The sequence below is a fragment of the Apium graveolens genome, chromosome 2 (assembly GCF_009905375.1).
Source record: "Apium graveolens cultivar Ventura chromosome 2, ASM990537v1, whole genome shotgun sequence".
Lineage (NCBI taxonomy): Eukaryota > Viridiplantae > Streptophyta > Magnoliopsida > Apiales > Apiaceae > Apium > Apium graveolens.
Window position 1 is genome coordinate 319,181,809 of NC_133648.1, and position 16,663 is coordinate 319,198,471.

The 16,663-nt window shown below is 38.0% G+C and overlaps 1 protein-coding gene across 5 annotated transcripts; it reads right to left on the reverse strand.

Moving 5' to 3' along the window:
* Positions 1-8,962: 8,962 nt before the first annotated feature.
* Positions 8,963-15,462, reverse strand: LOC141708991 (TSL-kinase interacting protein 1). 5 transcript variants are annotated; one of them, XM_074512870.1, is made up of 15 exons: positions 15,335-15,462; positions 14,206-14,368; positions 14,011-14,093; positions 13,879-13,926; positions 13,638-13,747; positions 13,103-13,187; positions 12,913-13,012; positions 12,730-12,798; positions 11,969-12,079; positions 11,712-11,863; positions 11,246-11,484; positions 10,779-11,130; positions 9,942-10,352; positions 9,730-9,858; positions 8,963-9,599 (listed from the first exon to the last, which is right to left on the reverse strand). In XM_074512870.1, exons 2-15 carry the CDS (start codon positions 14,327-14,329, stop codon positions 9,354-9,356), a joined length of 2,259 nt encoding a protein of 752 aa, XP_074368971.1. In that variant the 5' UTR covers positions 14,330-14,368; positions 15,335-15,462; the 3' UTR covers positions 8,963-9,353. The 5 variants fall into 5 exon arrangements, with proteins under 5 accessions (XP_074368971.1, XP_074368969.1, XP_074368966.1 ...); XM_074512868.1 differs by adding an exon at positions 14,957-15,062 and having other exon boundaries at positions 12,730-13,012; positions 15,335-15,419; XM_074512865.1 differs by having other exon boundaries at positions 12,730-13,012.
* Positions 15,463-16,663: the final 1,201 nt, after the last annotated feature.

Sequence of the window (16,663 nt, forward strand, 5' to 3'; positions counted from 1 at the left end):
CCCTGTTAAGAGGGTTCTTGTGGATAATGGTGCTTCTGTGGATATATTGCTCCACGATGCCTTTCTAAGGATGGGGTATAACGATTCCCAGTTGACACCAACCGATATGCCGATATATGGATTTGCTGGAGTAGAATGTCCTATGGAAGGGATAATCAAATTGCCAACCACCATAGGTATGAAACCAAGACAAGCAACGCAGATGTTGGATTTCGTGGTAGTAAAGGCTAGTTCAACTTATAATGCTATCATGGGGAGAACAGGGATACATGCCTTTAAGGCAGTCCCCTCTTCCTACCATTCAGTTATGAAGTTTCCCACCCGAAACGGGATTGGAGAAGAGAGAGGAGATCAAAAAATGGCTAGAAGCTGTTATGTGGCCTCTTTGAGGGCAGATGGAGTCGGGGGGCAGGTTCTTCCTATTGAAGATATGGATGTCCGAGAAAATGACGAGAAGAGAGAAAAGTCAGCAGAAGACTTGGTTTCGGTTCCTTTAGACCCCGAGAATCCTGAGAGGATGACTTTTATTGAAGCCACACTAGAGGAGCCCCTTAGAGGGAAGTTGGTGAAATTTTTGCAAGAAAATAGTGATGTATTTGCATGGTCAGCAGCTGATATGCCAGGCATAGACCCAGAGCTGATTACTCACAAGCTAAACGTGGATCCAAGCCGAAAGACAGTGAAATAAAAGAAAAGAAATTTTGCCCCGGAAAGACAAGAGCCTATAAAACAGGAAGTAGAAAAGCTCTTAGAGGCTGGTTTCATTGAGGAGATTCAATTTCTGGAGTGGTTAGCAAACCCTGTAATGGTGAAGAAGGCTAATGGAAAGTGGAGGATGTGTATAGACTTCACTGATCTGAATGATGCATGCCCTAAAGACTGTTTTCCATTGCCAAGGATTGATACTTTGATTGATGCCACTGCTGGGCATGAGATGCTGAGTTTCATGGATGGATTTAGCGGATATAATCAGATTAAGATGCACAAGGATGACATTCCAAAGGTATCATTTATCACTGACTTTGGTGTTTATTGTTATCTTGTTATGGCGTTTGGTCTTAAGAATGCGGGAACCACCTATCAAAGGTTGATAAATAAAATTTTTAAGGATCTTATTGGTAAGACTATGGAAGTCTATGTTGATGACATGCTAGTCAAGAGTCTAGTCAAGACTGATCATATAACCCATTTGAGGGAAACTTTTGAGGTCCTGAGGTACCACAAGATGATGTTGAATCCTACGAAGTGTGCTTTCAGGGTAGGATCTGGAAAATTCTTGGGATTGATGGTCTCAAAGAGAGGAATTGAGGCTAACCCCGATAAAATAAAGGCAATCCTGGACATGGAACCACCAAAAACTATCAAGGATGTTCAGAAGCTCACAGGAAGGGTCGCTGCGCTAGGACGATTCATCTCCAAGTCAGGAGACAAGTGCTTGTCATTCTTCAAGTCACTAAGGAACATCAAAGACTTTGTATGGAATGAGGAAAACCAGAAGGCATTCGAAGAGTTAAAGAAGTATATGGCTCAGGCCCCGTTGTTGGCCAAACCATCTTTGAATGAAGTTTTATTCTTGTACTTGGTTGTTTCAGAGAGCGCCTTGAGCGCGGTGTTGGTTAAGGAGGAACTGAAAGTCCAGAAACCCGTATACTATATCAACAAAATTTTGCATGGTGCTGAGTTGAATTATTCAACTGTTGAGAAATTCGCTTTAGCCTTGGTAATGGCTTCGAGAAAGTTGCGTCCTTATTTTCAGGCTCACCAGATTGAGGTGCTAACAAATCAGCCCTTGAGAAATATCATTCACAGTCGCAAGGCAAGTGGGAGTCCCAAGGCAAGTGGGAGATTGATTAAGTGGGCAATAGAGCTGGGAGAGTTCGATCTCAAGTATAAGCCACGTACGACAATAAAAGCCCAGGCACTAGCTGACTTCGTGGTGGAATGTACCATACCCAACCAAGAAGTCGGGGGGCAGGAAGATGCCATACCTCAAGACAAGGGAGTCGATAATGGGGGCAAAGAGAAGGATGATAAAGAATATTGGGTTCTCTATTTTGATGGAGCATAAAAAACAAACTCCAGTGGAGCAGGATTGGTTTTGCAAAGCCCTGATGGGTTCTTAATTGAGTATGCTATGAAGCTAGACTTCCCAACCACAAACAATGAGGCAGAATATGAAGCCCTGATAGCTGGCCTTGGTCTAGCTGGGACACTTAGAGTCAAAAACTTAAAGGTCCGTGGAGACTCGAAGCTGATCATATCCCAGGTAAAGGGAGAATTTGAGGCAAGGGATGATACAATGGCTAAGTATGTCCGCCTAGTAAGGGTTGTAATGACCCAATTTAATGAATGCCATGTTAAATACATTCCAAGGGAAGAAAATGCTAAGGCAGATGCGCTATCAAAGTTTGCTTCATCTGAGATAGAAGAAAGTTCGGGAAGTGTGTACTTCCGTGTTTTGAAGACACGAAGCATATATGTTAAGCTTGTGGCTCTCATAGGCCTGGGGACGTCATGGATTGATCCTATCAAGGCTCACATTCAAACCGGTTGGTTGCCAAGTGATGCAACTGAAGCACAGAAGTTAACTGTTCGAGCACTAAGGTACTCTTTGATAGATGGGATTCTTTATAAAAGATCTTTCGTGGTTCCCTATTTGAGGTGTCTCAGGCCCGATGAGGCACGCTTGACTCTTGAAGAAGTGCATGAAGGTATTTATGGACAACACTTGGGGGGCAGGGCCTTGGCACATAAGATAACTCGTCTAGACTTTTATTGGCCAGAAATGATGGCTGATGCCAAAGAATATGTGAAGAAGTGTGATCGCTGTCAAAAGCATGCACCCGTTGTTAGACAACCTCTCGAGATGCTGACATCTATCAACTCACCCATTCCTTTTGCTATGTGGGGGATGGATATTCTGGGGCCTTTCCCTATGGCCACGACACAAAGGAAGTTTCTGATTGTAGGCATTGATTATTTCACCAAGTGGATTGAAGCCAAACCCTTGGCCAAAATCACAACTAAGCAGGTTGCACAATTCCTGTGGGAAAACATTATGTGCCGATATGGAATTCCACGTATCCTCGTCACTGACAATGGAACACAATTCAACAACGAGGAATTCAAGAAGTATTGTGAGGAAAATGAAATTGAGTTACGGTTCACCTCTGTGGCTCACCCACAAGCCAATGGGCAAGCGGAAGTAGCAAATCGAATAATCCTGGATGGACTAAAGAAGAGGATCGAGAAGTCAAGAAATAATTGGGTGGATGAGATACTTCCCATATTATGGGTCTATAGGACTACTTGTAGAGTCACGACAGGAGTAACTCCCTTCATGTTGGCATATGGGGCAGAAGCAGTAGTTCCAGTGGAGATATCACATTCCTCTCCAAGGATTCAGGCTTTCAATGCAGAAGAAAATGAAGAAGAGCAGAGGTTAGCCCTGGATCTAATTGATGAAGTGCGAGATAAGGCGCATGCAAAGATAGTAGAATATCAGAAGAAGGCCTCATTCTACTACAACCTAAGGGTTAAAGAAAGATTTTTCAAACAAGGTGACCTGGTCTTGAGGAAGACAGAAGCTTCTGGTGTAGGACAGAAAGGGAAGCTTGCCCCGAATTGGGAAGGGCCGTACAGAGTCAAGAGTGTTCAAGGTAGAGGAACCTACAAGCTAGAGACTATGGATGGTTTTGAAGTCCCGAGAACTTGGCATGCACAAAACCTGAAGGTTTACTATGTGTAGGGCAGCTGGATACGATTCTCACTCGTCAGGATGACGAGTAGGTTGAAAAGCATCTTGAAGTTTTGCTTGTTTAGGATTTATATGTTTTAGTTTTATTACGAAGTTTATTAAGACTTGTGTAAGGGACGAATCCCAGACAATTTTATAAAATTCATTAGTTCTTCAAAGAATGTTTATGGCCTAACAAGTAAAAACCAAATGCATGGATGCAAGCATAAAAGGTGATAAATAAAATAGATCTGATAAATATTACAAAAAGTTCGATAAATAAAGTCTCAAAAATAAGACAAGCCATGCAGGGCTGAAAAAGCTCTAAGGAGCTGAGGTGCCCTCGGCATCCATATCATCGTCCTCTCCGCTCTCACTGGATGTCTCTGTCGTCTCGGAGGAGGAGGAAGAGCTATCGTCCTCAGCAGGTCTGGAAGAAGACTCGGGAGGAGGAAGGAGTGGATCCTGAGGAACATGATCCGAGACAACTACTCGGGTACGAAACCTCTGTAGCAAAGCCTCGTCATCAGGGCAGACATAGTCCGCCAGGTTAATATCAGGACAAGCCTCGTTCACGGTCCAAAGGGCCGTGTCCCAACCAGTCCTAAAAAACCCGGGAAAGACTGAATCATCCCTAATCCTCATGGATTGGGCAAACTCCTCCGAGTCCAGATAGTTGTCTATAGCTTTATCCTTCTCCGCCCGAAGTACCACTAGCTCGGCGTTGGACTCTCCGAGTTCTTCCTCCTTGCGCTTGAGCTTCTTCTCCAGGGTAGCATACTTATTCTGTTGCCTCCTAAGGGCATTATCGGCCTTATCAGAAGCCCGCTTCCATGACTCGGCTTGCCTCACAGCGCCTAGGAAATAGGCGTTAGACTGAAACAAAGCAATCAACAAAGTATAAGGCAAGAAAATGCTACAAAAATGAAAGATAAGTTCAAAAGAGAGAAGGCATACCGAAGCCAAAGATTGGGCTTCCATGAGCTTAATCCTCTCAAGCTCAGGGGTGGCCACCACGTCAGTAAAGTCCTTGGGAGTCACGCTATGGTAGGACCAATCCCAAGCATGTTTCGTGGAACCAACCACGGTATCCCCTCGGCGGAATCCCCAGAGAGGCTGGAAGGCGCCTGTAGCAGCAGCAGCAGGGGCAGCAGCAGTAATAGGAGCACTATGGCCCTCAACTCCTTCAGTTGAAGCCTCCCCCATAGGCTCTTTGTGCTTTCTCTAGAAGATAGGCTCTGTCGCCTTTCCCCGGGTGTCTAGGCCTGCGAGCTGAGTTTTCTTCATCCTAGCAGTCTCTTCAACCAGAGGAACATTGTCCTCGTTAATCTCCTTAGCAGCTGCGAAACAAAGCAAAAGACAAAATAAGTGATGTTAATAATGCATGAAATGAAATAAAGTTGAGAAGGGAAGAAAAATACCCTGTTGAGAAACAGTGGATAGTCCCACGTGAATGAGGGAGAACTCCTCTAAGAGAGTCCAGCTGGTAGTAGTGCCATCGTCCTGAGTAAGCCCATTATAAATAATAGTTTCCTCAGGAGTTAAGTGAATGGATTTGAGGCTACCATCACTGACCTTCCCGAAGGAAGATCGGAAAAGTGTGCCCCAGTCACCATTCTCCCAACGTAACCCAACGAAACTATTCCTCCAATTTTGGTTGTTATCAGGAATGGAGGCGCTGTTAAAGATATGTTTACTTTTGGGCCTTTGCTTAACATAGACCCAACCACAAATACTAGAAGAGCTATTATAGCACTGAAAGACCTTACTAAAAACAGCTACGGAAAGGGGAAAACCCTCCCTAAGGCAGCAGACCATAAAACATAAAATATTCCTCCAAGCATTTGGAGGAAGCTGACACGGGTTGATTTGTAAATCAGCTAAAAGATGAGGAATAAAAGGGTGGAAAGGAAACCTAAGCCCAGCATTAAGGGCATCTGTATAAATGAAGAGAGTGTCGGGTCTCCAATGACAAGTACGGTCACCACCAGAGACTGGAACTAATCTAAGAGGAGGAAGGACATTATAATGTGCATTTAGTTTATCGAAATCTATATTGTGCCAAGTATTACAATGATTAAAAGAATCGAGATGTGCAGTAGAGGGATATTCATCCCCCCTAGTATTAATCATATCGATTAGAGACATATACGAAGAACGGATCTCGATATCCTTACCTTGTTTTGAAGCCGAGGCTATCTTGGCCGCCCTCTCGGAACTCTTGTCAGCCATTAGTAAAGCTGGAAAAGCCTGGAAACTTTGAAGGAAAGAGGGCTGGAAGCTAAGGGAGGAAAGTTGAGAGAGGAGAAAGCTGGAGAATTTGAGAAGTGTATGAAATGATGAGTGAAGAGTGTGAGTGATACACTCCCCCCCACCTTTATATAGGAGGAAAAGAGGGGAAAATGGGCCTAGGAAAGCCCATTTGGGCCCAGGTTCAGGAACCTTCTGGAATGACCTACAGAATATTGAAAGAATTTAGAAGATTTTCTAGAAAAATCCAGAGAATTCTAGTAAAAATGAAAAGAAAAACTTGAGTTTTTTCAAGATTCTGGAAGAATCCAGAAAGATATTAGAAGAGTTTGGAATTTGGGCTCAGAAATGAGGCCCAATTCTAGAAAAACCTTGAAAAAATCAAGCACAGTTAAGGGCCCAAGTGTTTAAGAAGCCCAGGTAAAAGGCCTTTGTATTAGGCCCAAATGATTTTAGAAGTGGAAAAAAAAAAGCCCAGTTAAAAACAAAAGTTAGCCCAATAAGGGAGGGGCCCAATTAGCTAAAAACCCATTGAAGGGTTGGTCCCAGAAAATTCAGCCCAAATTAAGGGCCCAGGTCAAATGGATCAAGGTCAAAATAAATATATTCTGAACTCTTGACCCCATTCGATCAGGACTTTCACCAAGATCTTAGCCGAATGCATTGAGGTCGAATTTCCTTCGACCAAGGCTGAAAAAAGGGGCTAATTCGGTCAAGAAAAAAATTCTGACCAAAATTCTTGGTCGAAAATACCGGAATAGTTTTTAACCCTGCTTCTTGACCCAGCTCGACCAGAAATCATAAGAATTCCTGATCGAAATGCTTGAGGTCGAATAAGATTCGATCAAGGCTCAAAACCAGACTTAATTCGACCAGGATTTAGATCCATTCGACCAAGAAACACGAAGGAATCCTGGCCGAACCAATCCTGCTCGAAATAGCTTCGACCAAGGCAAGAAAGATGGTTAATTCGGTCAGAAACATAGGAATCCTGACCGAAAGGGACGAAAATTCCTAGTCGACAAAAAAAAAGAAAAAGAAAAAACGAAAAAGGGGGTGAAAATCCTGGCCGAAATTCGACCAGGAATTGAGGTCGAAAGCATCCTGCTCGAAACCCTGTCGACCAGGGCAATCTGAAGGTTAATTCGACCATGATCCCGGTCGAATGGATTCCTGGTCGAAATCTGTATAAAAAAGAGAGAGAGAGAAGAAAAAAAAAGGAAAAGAAAGAAGAAAAAGAAGGAAAAAGAAGGAAAAATTCCTGGAAAATTACAGAAAAATAAGGAAATTCCATAAAATATTTTCTGAAAAATACTAATATTTTCAGAAATAAGGAATAAATCCAGGAAATTAAGGATAAATCCCAGAAATTAAGGGAAAAATCCAGAAAATTAAGGATAAATCCCAGAAATTAAGGGAAAAATCCAGAAAAATAAGGATAAATCCCAGAAATTAAGGGAAAATCCAGAAAAATAAGGATAAATCCCAGAAATTAAGGGAAAAATCCAGAAAAATAAGGATAAATCCTAGAAATTAAGGGAAAAATCCAGAAAGTTAGAGAAAAATCCCGGAATTAAGGGAAACGTTCCTGGAAATTAAGATAATTCCTGAACAAAAGGAACAATCGTTGTAAACGTGTAGGTCGCTCCCCACTTTACGCAAAAATGAATCCCTGTAAGGGAATGAATAGACTTAACTTCTGCGAAGCCTAATCAATGTTTCCCAAAAGTTGGGGGGCAAATGATAGGGATAAATAAATCCTGATTACATAGTAGTTTGGGCTGCAAGGTCCAATAAAAAGATGTATGACATTCAAGACTAGAAAGGTTAAAATGTCGATCAGGCCTGATGGACCAGATCAGGCCTGATGGAATAAAGAAGGCCCAAAAACCCTGATTATTTATTAATTTCGTAATTAATAAATAAGGGAGAAAAGCAGATATTAAGATAAGTCCTAGTGAGGATATAAATCCTTGTAGATTGGCCTCCAAGGAACCTCATGGGATAAGGAATCAGCTTCCTACTCCCTAGGACTCCTAAGTCTATCCTAATTCAGAGACTTGACCACCAAGTCTCCTATACCAAGTCCAATTCAAGGACTTCCAACATCTATATAAGGGGCCTCACCCCACAGATCAGAACTACGTTTTTTGACTTGATCCTTGGCAATCAGCAAGGTACGTAGGCATCTTGTTAAGGCAGATTGAGTCATGAAACACAAGAGCAGTCAAAATCGAGCCTTGAAGCTCACATTTCTTATTATTAGATACAACAATTATATATATTAGTTTTAATCCATAACAATGCTATCGTGGTATGAATTTCGTCTATTTCAAATATGTTTGGTTTGCTGTTTTTGAAATTTGATATAATTTATTTTACTCATCCGGAATCAGATTTGATAGCTTAGGGGGAGGTGGCCGGTGGGGTTTGAAAGAGGGGTATGAGGCGTCGAATTAAATATCATTTTTTTTAATTATTTATAAAGTTAAATACAATTTTAAAAAACATATAACTTAAATATCACGTTGTTCAATCTTAAATAAGTTGTGCCTATTATTATTTAATACAAATTAGTAATATTTTATTTTATTTGTTTTTAAAGTTATAAATTAATATTGAAATTTTATTAGTAATATCATTTATTTTTTAATCACTTATATTTAATTTTTTTGTTCGTAAGTTGTTTAGCTAACTTAAATTTGACATATAATATATATAAAAGTTTGATTCAATCAGTGAATCAAAAATATTTAAATCAAACATATTTCATTTCAGCACCGAACCTAACACATTATATCAGGAATAATTCCTCAATCACGTATCAGTCTAATCCGATTCCTTATTTTAAACACATACTATCTTCAAACGACGACAGGACATGTTTTCTCTAAAACCAGTGTAGTAGAAATTACTTCTAAAATTTACCAAGCCATCCGTTTACCAAAACAGAATAATACAATTTCACCCCAGGCATCAAAGTCACAAGCATTCATAAATCATTATTATCATCCACTTTTCCATTTATGTTCACTTCACAAGGAATAAGTGGAAAGTTGAAAATTTAAAATGCGGGTTAGGGAAAATATGAACAAATTAGTTGATACAGAAATTACAAGGAGGATAGAACCGAGGAATTAGCCGACTGATGATACTGAAATTACAATAAGGATGGAACTGAGGAATAAGATAGGCTGATGATACTGATGCAGTTCAGCCTATTTTGTTCTCTCCTTTTTCTATTTATACATAATTTCTGGGTCATAGGCGGACCACGGACATGGAATAGTTGAAGAAAACCAGTGCCAAACTCTGCGAGATTTTCCTGATACCTCATTTTTGATGGGACTACACACAATTTCTATGTTCAAACTTTTGATATCTCTACTTCACTACCGATTTTATAATCCGAAAATGAAGCGGTTTTTCGAGCTTCGCCAGCTGATGTTGGTGCTGATTCTTTTTTATCCAAACCAAAGAACGAACAGTTATGAAATGCATCCAGACTGCTGGCTATTAGGCGATTCAATCCACTCATGCTATCATTTAGGATCAGATCTTCATTGAGGTATTTACATGGTCTGTCCAAATCTAATGGTGCTAATGATTCAGACTGTAATGAAACGAAACAATATCAATCATTACTGCAGACCATTTGATATATAAACTAGAATAATTTAAAAGTTTATGTTAGACGATAATATGATTTCATAAAAAACAAGTGATAGATATAAAGCATATACCCAACAAAGATCCGAAAGCCCTGTAAAATCCTCCTTCGCCGAACTCTCCACAGCACTTGGATCAGGCTGAGACTCGTCCATTGGGTCTCCATGAGCCTCGACATCTAACTCCTTCATTTCAGACAATTCCTAAAAGAATACATGATGATCAAAAAACTTATGAAACACACTACAAGAAAAGTAATTGTTATTTAACACTGTATATATATAACCTCAACAACACTATCTGTTGCTACCAAGCTTTCTTTAGCACACTGTCTGCAAGCTTCAGAAGAATCATTTGTAGAGGCTCCTAAAACTCTCTCACGGGAAACTGAACTTTTCTTAAACGAGAAGGCATCACAAGTTTCTTCAGAATCCCAGATAGAAGGTGCATGAGATTCTAGAGTTGGCTGGAAGCTAGCTTTATCTTGATTTTTACGCATAAGAGCAGCAATTGCAGCATCAAAAGAATCACAGCTGAATGACAACTGGTACTGACAACTGGCATTAGACGGGCCAACATAATTGGTTTCCATGTTATCAGATGTATCGTTCAGAAGATCACCAATACTTATGTTGGTTAGACTATCAGCCCAATCCCCCGCAGTCAGCAAATTACCAGTCTGTAACTGCGTGTCACTCTGAATATACATATATAAAAGTTTTAACACTAAACAAAGAAACATCTTAAGCAGAAAATATAAAGAAAGTGGTTAACAAAGTTGAATATATACTACTGCTAGTCTGCTACTGTAAACTACCGACTCTCTACAAATAAAATGCTATGATGCGATCATGTGTAAAATGTCAACATTTTGTGACGAAAACTTGCAGTACCACTGTTAGTACCGCTGCATATACCCTCTCTTATCATCTACAAATTTACTTATTACTAGAAGATTTTGTCCACAAACAATTGGCTATACGAGTATTGCATCAGAGTCGAAGTTATGACATGAATATGAATAAGCTAGTGTACTGATATTCAGATGAATATAAAGAGTAAGAATAAGCTAAAAACAGCTTTCATAGTTAATCTAAGGAATAATTAGATAAGAGAAACATACATTCTGCTCAGCTTGCTTCATGATGGCTATATTGCAACTCTTTTCATGTAAAGATATGTCTGGTGCATTTGCAGAAGAAGAGACAATATTCTTGTCTGAATTTGTGTCAATGCCCTCGACGATATCATTGTCGGCATTTGGAGTTGAAGTAACCACTTCAGCAAACTTCTCAGTTGAGACTACTTTATCTCCACGAAGGCCAAATGAATCACCAGGCACATACTCAGGAGTAAAATCTGGGACTACATTCATATTTTGGTGACCATTAATTTCTGTCATTTGCTCACTAAAATTGCTTACCGGTGCTTGACATGCCAACAATTCATGTTGCTCTTTGGAAAGCCAGCAGTATCTTTTGAAGAAAATATATAAGATTGTTAGTACCAATAAGAAAATAGTCATAACTCATATATTTTATAGATATATAACTATATTTATAAGAATTAAAAAAAAGATAAGAGAGGAACCTTAAGCGAAATATTGAAGGACTGCCAATCTGTTTATATACATCTGCTGCACTCAGAATAGAGTCCTGAGTCCATCTCTGACAATTAACCAGGTTTTCCTTCTGGGCACAGTAAGGTAAAAGTAATAATTCTCCACATGCTATGCTTGACATTCCCCACTTGCGATTGAGATGTTCCAAAACTGATGATATCCTCTTGCGAGTACTTAAAGTGAGTTCCAAGTGTGGATTATAATCATCCTGACAGTATATAAAAAGTTGAGTTTCAACATGCCAAAAGTGATTAAAATATGCTATCAGCAATAGGCAAAGTATTCAGTCTAACATTCAGATGGTATTTTTCTGAGATAAATGACACAAATACAAAGCACCAAATTATTTTTATCACTGCCATTATTTTTTTACGTGACATTGCAAGTGGTACAAGGAATATTATTCTATTAAAACAATTGAATTACTGCATCTACCATTTCTAATGCTTTTCGAGTACTTTCATCGACTGGGAACAGTTGCAGCTTGAGTTTTGATGATGTTTGTGCATTGTTGTCATTAAAAAGATTCTGCAACAAAGTTGCGGAAGAAGATGCAACATTTCCAACAGGGTCCGCACATTTCCCCCCTGAAAAAGGTGAACTGGAGTTTTAGACACCAAAATAAGGTATATCTTCAACGAGAAAACATTATTAAATAGTCACCCCTCCCAACAATTCCTAGATATGCATACCTTTTCCTTGTTCGGTTATTTCATCCAAGGCAGTCCGCTCCAGATGCTCAGCAGCGTCAGCAACTAGCGAGACACCAGCAATGGCTGCCTTTTCCCACCTTTTATATGCAGCTGCGGAGGTAATATTACTTGTTAGCGATACCTGGGGAAGACAGTAGATCCAAGAAACCTGTGTTGTATAGAAATTTTTTATCTAGTATTATCTGTTGGTTTAGACTTTTTTTTAATCTATGTAGTATTCTCGGTCATGTCTGGTGCTAAATTGCCTTCCCATATTCGTACTGGACTTGCATCACTGAAATTCTTAATCATAATATCTACACGTTCAGTTGCATATAAGTCAGTCATTTAACACAGGTCACCCTACTTGAAGTTTACATTACCTCACTTCTAGGTAAGTAATTATTCAATTGTTTGAATGAAACATAATATCTTCATTGTTCCAAAAGCGGCCACTTCCTCAATTAAAGATCAAGAACCGTATAGCTTGTTGGCTAACGAAATATTAGGTGCCTTCAAACACTTTCCAACCTAATCAAATATATGATAACTAATATTAAGTGCCTTCAAACACTGCTGATCACACATCATTAGCTTCAACCAATGAGGTACTCTGTATATGCTAAAAAACAGAAACCAGGGTATTTTAACAGAGAGCGTATGTTCATCAGAAATATGTTATAATACCATTTTTTTACCTTGCTAGTCTTAGTTACATTAACAATAGTATCTAAAAGCAAGGTAAATAACAAGACTAGCACCTGGCTTTCGTCGTTGCCTCGCTGCTTTCAGAGGAATCAAATCACCTTTGCAGTTACTGCGATTTACACCTAAATTTGCATTACGATTTAGTAAAGATGCTTTTCCTGGTCCCAATTTCTGAATATTTTGACTGTCAAAATTAACTACTTCAACTGTGGGAATATCATTCATCAAAGCTTTACCCTGACTAAGGACATTTGCTGTAGCTGTTGTAGAACAAACTTCTCCCTGAGAATGTCGTTTTCTAATATTTTTACGCCGATCCTTCATAAGTTGATGTTCCTTCAGTGCATAATAACAAGTTCATTAAGTACAGATAACTTAAAATTAACTTTACAAAGGTCATTCAAGAATATGTAAGCTTTGACTAACCAGGGCATCAAGGAACATTTTAAATCTTCTAGGCTTCAAGTGAAGCTTAGAGGCTTTGCAACTGCTCTTCTCCACTAACGACCACCTGGAAGTTATGGAAAAAATTGCCTAAGTAATCATGTTCCAATTAAAGACATATGCTAAGCCAACTGAAAATTATTCTATCACGCAATCTTTCCTGTAATAAACTCAAATCCTTATACTAATCTCCACCGAAAGAAACAAGTTTACATTTCAAAACACAAAAAAATTAGAGTGTGTGTGTGTAGAGAGAGAGAGAGAGAGAGGGAGAGGCATGCAGACAGAAAATCAATGATAATGCATAAAGGTACTGATGAAAGTATTAAAAAGTGGAGAGCTAGTAGTCCTATAACTAAAAAAGAGGGGCTCTGGAGTCAAAATACTTCTTCAACATGCCAAGCAAATCAGGACAAAAAGTTTGGGAGAAAGCGACCAGGAATACATTCATAGGTTACCACTGTGCTGGACATGAATATAAAGTGAAGAGAAAATCCAACACGAACTAATTGCCTACCATCGAAGCATTGCGGAATTTGTATCTTTAGAGTTTCTGGCATCAAGACAAAGTTGTGGATCCAACAACTTGTTCATTCGCCTCACAAGACGATAGTAATAATGCCTGACCTGAATTTATATACATATTGAAAATACACATAAGTACAATAAAAAAAATGAAAGGTCTCCTGACCTCTATAAAAAAAATCAATCCTATTAAGTCCTAGGAGAAAACAATAGCACATCAATCAGATAATAACCTGATCCTTGTTTTTACTTTGTACACGATAAGTTATCTTCTCGAAATTCTGCCAGAAGATATACAAGGCATCAGTCTAAAAAAGAAAAAACTTTCAAGCAAAGAGCTAGAATTCAAGAGCAACAAAAATTACCTTGCCAACTTGCCGGAGTGCAGTAAAGAAGCGTTCCTCCTCTTGACGTGTCCAAGCAGCCCATTGTCGGGTTTGTTTAGTTGCTACATTCAAGATAAATTGCAGGTGAGATGTTCTGCACCTTATACAAGAAACTCGCATATCATTTGAATAATCAGCTCAATTTAACATCATAAATATATGTTCTACAAAAACCTGGTTGTTGAGGAGCAAAGTTGTGTGATGATGATGCCATAGTTACACCAGAACTTCCATCTTTAGATATGATTTTATCAATACTGGGATATACCCCGCAGTCCGACGAAACCGGTAGCTCCATTGCACTCAAAATACATCAAAATAATGAGCCTTCTTCAACCTACTAATCCAGAACAATGTTCATAAGCATAACTAATAACTTCAATATATTAAATAAAAAGAAGACCTAATAAAACAAAAATTAATTTCCAGTCCGGTTATCCTACATCATTAGAATAGAATATTAAACATTAGTTTTAGAAACATAAATAACATCCTAGGCAGATTGATTTACATACAATAAGCCCTAAATCATCGAGAACCCTAAGCTCGCTCCTAACCTATCTCATATATCACATAACAACAAACTCATAAGCTGAAATTCCTACACATCAATTAAATCATACATATACAACTACAATAAAATCAAAAGTATGTGCAGAGTTCGTGGCTCAATTAGCAAAACTAGGGTTTAAAACATTAAAAATAAGCCCTATATCATTAAGAACCCCTCAGCTCGCTCCTAACCTATCTCGTGTATCACATTATAAACTCACAAGCTGAAATTCCGACACATCAATTAAAACATACAAATACAACTACAACAAAATAAAAAGTACATGCAGAATTCGTATCTCAATTAACAAACCTAGGTTCAATATATGAAAACGAAAACAACACGAAAAATCACTCGCAACTCAAAACACACCGAAATAACTCCAACCGCTTCTACCGACTAACTCCGAGCAACTAAAACACCGCGGAGACTTCACAAACATAACGCAACCTCCAATCAAGTTAACACAAACAATGATCTGCTCAATTCACAAAACAAAAACAAAACAAAAACATTTCATATAACAATAAACACAAAAACCAACAAATGAATCACGCTAAGCATGCTCGTAACCCTAATTTTCATAAACATCACATAATTATTCAATTACAAGGTGAAATTCATACACGGCGACGTTTTACGATGCAAATATAGACACAGCTATTGTATGTATACATTAATCGAAGAAATTGAGGTTCAATCAAGAAAATTAGGGTTCATAATTATTGAAATTGATGAAAATATACTTACAATTTGGGGGTGAAATTGCAATTACTCGACCGTTATTGTTATAATTTGTTGGTTTGAACCGCCGGCTAAAGATCCACACGACCCGACTCGTTGGAATATTATTATGTGTAAATAATAATGAATTAGTTGTGCTTTTTTTTCAATTTATAGGAGAGGTTTTTAAGGTTTTAATTTTGTTGGGAAATTAATGGTTTGGATTTTATTTGAGATAAAAAAGTTAAGGGTTTAGATTAGGTTTGACTTCCCTAGTCTTACTAGGGTTTGGTTAAATTTTTTTAGCTGATAATAATAATTATTATTTAATAAAAATGGTATGATTTAATATACAAGGTTAACATATGTTAATTTAAAAATAAAATATTGTTTTAGAATAATAAATAAAGTTCTTGTATTTTATGGAGCATTGGAATCCTTAATCCTAACCACCCATCACAAATTAATTTAATGGTCCATATTTATTTTATTTTATTAATTAAAAATATGAAAAAATTGTTTAAAACGTCTGTTTGTATCTATTTCTATTCATAAAAACTAACCGTCATGATTGAAATCTCAATAATTTAATATATATATATATATGTATGTATATATAACAACTAATGCTTTATATCCTTCTAGAACCTTTCAAGTAAAAGAATTATCATACGATATTTGTCCGAATTTGTTACCTACTTATTCGGTAACATGTCTAATAATTAATAAGCTTTAGGTACATTATCTATTTTCTTTAATTTCGATACTTTAATGAGTTGTTTTATGTTTATGTGGGTTGTAGAACTTTCTTGTTTCCATATAAAAATATGTATTTTCATGTTTTTCTAGGTTCAGTGTGTTCTTTTCAAGTTGATAATTCTGACTCTGAACAACCAATCACAGAATTGAAAAATTCAAGAATTGAATCAAATAACGGTATTGGTAACTCAGATTTTATGTGTGTTGATACGAATAATTGTAAGAGTTTTATACTAAAACGTGATTAACAACATAAATCATATATAAATCAATATTTTCTGACTTTGGATGATGCATATGTCTTTCACTTTAAATATGGGCAGACTTTGTTTTTAATGTGTTGTTTCCCGTATCAGAACCGGTCGAGGAGTTTGGATGAAAACGGTGTCCACTAAAGTATACACAAAGAAAAAAGACATCTCGTGCATATGTGCGAAACACGTTTTGTTTTGAAACTATGTGTTTTGTTTTGAAACCTGCAGGATCCAAAGGGCTTGTGTTTATGAGTTTTATTAAGGAAAATAATCATTCTCGAGCAATGGGAAATACTAGAATGTTCTTAAGATGTAATAGGATTTTGTCAACTAAAAACATGAA

What these genes read in the sequence shown, in the direction of transcription:
- LOC141708991 (XM_074512865.1), bottom strand. Translation starts at nt 14,329, where the DNA reads ATGGAGCTACCGGTTTCGTCGGACTGCGGGGTATATCCCAGTATTGAT. An exon ending in AATTCCGCAATGCTTCGATG is followed by an intron (nt 13,188 to 13,637) that starts GTAGGCAATTAG and finishes CATAACTTCCAG; the next exon opens with GTGGTCGTTAGTGGAGAAGA. An exon ending in GGCTTTCGGATCTTTGTTGG is followed by an intron (nt 9,600 to 9,729) that starts GTATATGCTTTA and finishes GTTTCATTACAG; the next exon opens with TCTGAATCATTAGCACCATT.